This window comes from Cebus imitator, unplaced genomic scaffold (assembly GCF_001604975.1).
Source record: "Cebus imitator isolate Cc_AM_T3 unplaced genomic scaffold, Cebus_imitator-1.0 Scaffold74, whole genome shotgun sequence".
Classification (NCBI taxonomy): Eukaryota; Metazoa; Chordata; class Mammalia; order Primates; family Cebidae; genus Cebus; species Cebus imitator.
The window spans coordinates 3,765,829-3,771,353 of NW_016107389.1; the positions used below are offsets into that span (position 1 = coordinate 3,765,829).

The 5,525-nt window shown below is 34.8% G+C and overlaps 1 protein-coding gene across 3 annotated transcripts in view; it reads right to left on the reverse strand.

Annotated features, from left to right (window-relative positions):
• Window positions 1-5,525, reverse strand: part of HSD17B4 (hydroxysteroid 17-beta dehydrogenase 4) — a 93,586-nt gene that overhangs the window by 37,999 nt on the left and 50,062 nt on the right. For all 3 annotated transcript variants that reach the window (XM_017531867.2, XM_037739734.1, XM_017531869.2), the window contains exons 15-16: window positions 4,527-4,598; window positions 2,468-2,571 (exon numbers count right to left, since the gene is read on the reverse strand). In XM_017531867.2, the coding sequence (XP_017387356.1) occupies window positions 2,468-2,571; window positions 4,527-4,598 (176 nt within the window). The remainder of the gene's footprint in view (window positions 1-2,467; window positions 2,572-4,526; window positions 4,599-5,525) is intronic.

Consider the following 5,525-nt stretch of genomic DNA (forward strand, 5'->3'; position numbering starts at 1 on the left):
CAACTCCTGCTTTCTATTTATTTATTATTTTTGCTCTCCATTTGGTTGGTAAATTTTTCTCCATCCCTTTGTTTTGAGTCTTTGTGTATCCTTGCATGTGAGATGGGTCTGGATGTAGCATACCAATGGGTCTTGGCTTTTTTTTGCCTGTCTGTGACTTTGGATTGGGGGATTTAGTTGAATTAACAATAATATATGTGAGTTTGATATTGCCGTTTAATGTTAGCTGGTTGTTTTGCCCATTAGTTGATACAAGTTCTTAATTATGTTGATGTTTTTTATTTTTTAGTATTTTTTAGAAAGACCGATACTGGTCGTTCCTTTCTATTTGTAGTGGTTTTTTCAGAAGCTCTTGTAAAGCAGGCCTGGTGGTGATGAAATCTCTGAGTGCTTGCTTGTTCACAAAAGATTTTATTTTTCCTTCGCTTATGAAACTTAGTTTGGATGTAAAATTCAATTTTACATCTTAGCTGGATGTAAAATTCTGGGTTGAAAGTTCTTTTCTTTAAGAATGTTGAATATTGGCCCCCACTCTCTTCTGGCTTATAGGGTTTCTGCTGAGAGATCTGCTGTGAGTCTGATAGGCTTCCCTTTATAGGTAACCTGACCTTTCTCTCTGTCTGCCCTCAGTATTTTCTCCTTCATTTCAACCCTGGTGAATCTGGCGATTACGTGCCTTGAGGTTGGTCTTCTTGAGGAATATCTTTGTGGTGTTCTCTGTATTACCTGGAGTTGAATATTGTCCTGCCTTGCTAGGTTGGGGAAGTTTTCCTGAATAATATCCTGAAGTGTATTTTCCAGCTTGGATTGAGTCTCTTCGTCACATTCAGGTACACCTATCAAACACAGATTAGGTCTTTTCAAATAGTCCCATATTTCTTGGAGACTTTACTCATTTCTATTTATCCTTTTTTCTATAATCTTGTCTTCACATTTTATATCATTAAGTTGGTCTTCGACCTCTGATATACTTTCTTCTGCTTGATCAATTCGGCTGTTAAAACTTGTGCATACTTCGCAAAGTTCTCGTGTTGTGTTTTTCAGCTCCATTAATTCACGTATATTCCTCTCCAAATTGTGTATTGTTGTTAACATTTCGTCAAGTCTTTCTTCGAAGTTCTTAGTTTCTTTGCATTGGGTTAGAACAAGTTCTTCTAATTCCCAGAAGTTTCTTATCCACTTTTTAAAGCCTGCTTCTGATAACGGAACACAGTCTTTCTCCATCAGGCCTTGTTCTGTTGCTAATGAGGAATTGTGATCCCCGGTAGAGGGAGAGGTGTTCTGATTTTGGGTATTCTCAGCCTTTTTAGGCTGGTTTCTTCCCTTCGTTATAGATTTATCCATCTGTGGTCTTTATAATTACCGTCTTTACAGTTGGGTTTCTGAATGGACATCCAACTTGTTGATTCCCGGGGCTAAAATCTGAGCAACCCACTGTGCCGGCTAAAACAGCGGCGTTAAGATTGATGGTGCTTTTACTCTGCATCAAGAACCGCCACACCAAGGCAGCGGCAAAACCGCCTTGCCAGCCACAAGAGTCGCGCTGGCGACCCATGGGGCTCCTCCGCTGGGAATCACCTGGTGCGTGAGCAGCAAAAATTGATCTAAAAGTGTGGCGTCCTCTCGTTCTCTGCGGTTTCAGTGGGAGCTACAATCCTGAGCTGCTAGTGATCAGCCATCTTGGTCTTTAAACAGTGTGGGGCTTGGAAGCACTGACTTACTATGCAGTCAAAAATTCATGTATAACTTTTGACTCCCTAAAATCTTAATACCTAATAGCCTACTATTAACCAAAACCCTTACTAATAAATCATCAACTGACACACATTTTTTGTTATATATATTATATACTGTATTATTACAGTAAAATAAGCTAGGAACTGTTTTCTACATTGGCTGCCGCCTCATATGAAATCAGCACATTCCATGGAGGAAAGAGTCCTGCTTTGTTGCATCCTGTATCCTAGAGATTAATGTTGGTAAATGAGTAACTCTAGCATTTGTACAAGGTTCCCTTAAGACTCCTGCAGCACTCGACCAAGCCTAGCGACATAACTGAATCTGGAGATTCCTGGGGTCTTGTTTTGAAAAAGACTTGAAATACACATAAGAAGAAAGGGATAAAAATAAATGTTCACTTGTCTCTACAAAAAAAATTAATAATAATAAAAAATAAGCTAGGAAAACAAAATGTCACGAAAATCATAAAAAAGAAAGAATATTTACTATTCAGTAAGTAGAAGTAGGTGATCATAAAGGTCTTCATCCTCATCATCTTCACATTGGGTAGGCTGAGGGGGAGGAGGAAGAGGAGGGGTTGGTCTTGCTGTCCCAGGGGTGGCAGATGTGTAAGAAAATTTGCCTGTAAGTGGACTTGTGCAGTTCAAACTCAGGCTGTTCAAGGCTCAACCATACAGGTAAGAATCCTTTACTAGACATATATTTTGATTATTAAGCCACAGTTTACCTTGACTTTGTCTGATGTCCGTTTTCCACCAAAGCCTCCAGAGCCAACAAGAAAGAGAGAGAATTGATTGTAGCATGTAAGTTCCTTCTCAGAGTAAGAATAGACTGAAAAATAAACAAAAGAAAGAAATAAAAGAAGTTACTACCAAAAAACATAACTAGTTAACCAAGATATGTTCAAGGTTTGTTCAAGACATAACTAGTTAACCAAGATATGTTCAATTTCCTTTCAAGGTTTCAAAAACAAAATCCAATTACTGAAAGAGTTCTATCATGTAAAGGTGTCCCGGTCTGGATTACAGAGCATTCATTTTAATCCGTTCACTACCTGACTCTGAAAGAGAGAAGAATTCCAAAATCCTTTCTTAACTATGAAAAAGCAGTTTCTTTCACTTCTTCTTAAGCCTCTCAAACTGCTATTCAGATCCCAATTCTTTCCACCTTAAACATTTCAAACAATCCCACTAGAAAGAACAGGTAACCACACTCGAACTTTCAAACATTCTGCCAAAGCAATCAAGAAAAGCATGGAGAGAAAATAAGTGGGAATGAAGGTGTAAGTCACTTGATGGCAGGATCATGGCTGTTCTGCTCCCTCTTATTCTCCCAACAACTACAATAGTTATTGTACAGAAAAAAAGGTACCTAATAAATTTTTATTAATTAATAAATCAGTGAATATATGATATGATTGAGCAAGTTAGCAAATAAGTGAGCAAGTAATGAGTAAGACAGCTGTCCCTCTATTTACTAACTTACTAGGGGCAGGTTAAGTATTATCTGTTTTATGCCTAGCTCTGCAAAACTAGAAATATGATTTTCAATTGCATACTACAGAAAAATCTAATTATAACCAAAAATTAGGAAAGGCATGTCAATGTATTCAAAATAAGATTTTTTTTTTTTATCACACAGGCAATTGAATACCCAATTTCACCTATAATTTGTCTACAAATTCGATATACTATTGCCAAGTCGTATTTGAATAAATGGAGCAGATCAAGAGAGAATAGTAAAGATTAAAGCAAGGTTTCTACAGGACTTTTGTTTTTTGGTGTATTACATTTGGTACAATGGTGAGAAGACTGAAAGAGAACTGACAGAACAGTAGCCAAGCCTTGGCCAACATCTGGAATGACAAGTATGAAAACCGAAAAAGAGAAGAGAGAAGAGGAAAAGCAGGAGAAGGAAGGAAGAGAACATATGTAATATTTAAGAGCATCAGAAATGTTCTCAACAGATTACTAAGCAAAAGCAAAGCAAGTTCCAAAACAGCATATACAGTATAACCTCCTATGTATTTACAACAAAAATGATAAACTTATATTCTAAATATTAAATAATGTCCACTTTTATACTGTTCTTTGTTTCCCAAATTACTAACAATGAATATCTACTTTTACGTTCTTAAACTTTAAAATTTATAAATTTAAATGTAATTTTTAAAATTTAATTTATAAAATTTACAAATTTTAAGCATCGTATCTTTATGTTTAATTACTAGTATTTCAACATTTATTAAACTACTATACTCTTTTTTTCCCACTGCAAATAAAATGTGGCTGTGATGTTTAAACCACATCATAAGTTAAAGTCTAGAAACTTATTAATTACAAGTCTAGGAACCTAACTACCATTTGTAAGAATAATTCAGCAGTCAAATATCTTTCAAGTTCCAGATAGCTAACACATTAAAGAATACCTAAAATATAGCCTAACTGTCAAGTGAGGACTAACTAATATTTCTTCCTGCTAAAAACAGATGCCAGAAAGCTTAATTCTCCTCTACATTATCAATACAAGCTACATTTTTCAGCTTTGTGATTTGGATATATTGTTTAAATCCAATGAAATGCCCCACACTTCTCAGCCTGAGTTCAGAACTAATTCCTTCTCCCCCTCCTTTATTTTTCTTAAAGAGTTTTAAAAAGTTTATCTTGTTTTCTTACAAACTGGAAGACAAATACAAACTTATTAATCAATTTCTATAGTGAAGTATTATGTCACACACAAAGCCTATTAATCTAACAACATTATTATAAGAACTGTAGATTAATTACCGTCAATAATAATCACTACACCGGATCCTTTATCTAGGACATCAGCAACAACTGCTTCACATTTTAATTTTCCTAGAATGAAAAGTGAAAGAAATACAGTGTCTTAAAAACCAAAGATTACTATAATAAGATTTGAAAGAATTTAATAGCATTTTCACTGTAAGCTCAGCAAAACTGAAAAAACTATGGTTTGAAATAATGTTCCTGAACTCACTAGAAAAAATAATTCAATATTAAAAGCAGTCAGGATACCTGAATCGCTAAATTTTAAACATCAACAGTTTGATACATTAGATTTTTTAAATAACCATTGTCAATGTCAAGGACTCCTCTTGGTCCTTTTTAACCCTGTTATTCAACAAACATTTGCTGAACATACAACCAATGCCATTTACCCCATTCTTTCTTAAATCTCTACTCCTGTTCAACACAACACAAGTCCTACCCAGAGCAATCAAGCAAGAAAAAAAAATTTTTTAAGACATCCAAATAGGAAAAGAAGTCAAATTATCTCTCAATGAGATGATTCTATACCTAGAAAATACTAAAGATTCCATCTACCAAAAGGTTCCTAGAACTGATAATGACTTAGGTAAAGTTTCATAATATAAAACCAATGAACAAAGAAAAAGTATCATTTTTATACATCAATAATATTCAATCTGAGAGCCAAATCGAGAATGCAATCTCATTTACAATAGGCACAAAAAAATAAAATGCCTAGGAATACATCTAACCAAGATGGTGAAATATATCTGCAAGGAGAACTATAAAACACTGCTAAAAGTAATCACCAGATGACACAAACAAATGGAAAAACATTCCATACTCATGAGCTGGAAGACTCAATATTGTTAAAATGGCCATACTGCTCAAAGCGATCTGAAGATTCAATGCTGTTGCCATAAAACTACCAATGTCATTTTTTACAAAATTAGGAAAAAACTATTCTAAAATTCATATGATACCAAAAAGAGCAAAAATAGTCAAAGCAATCCT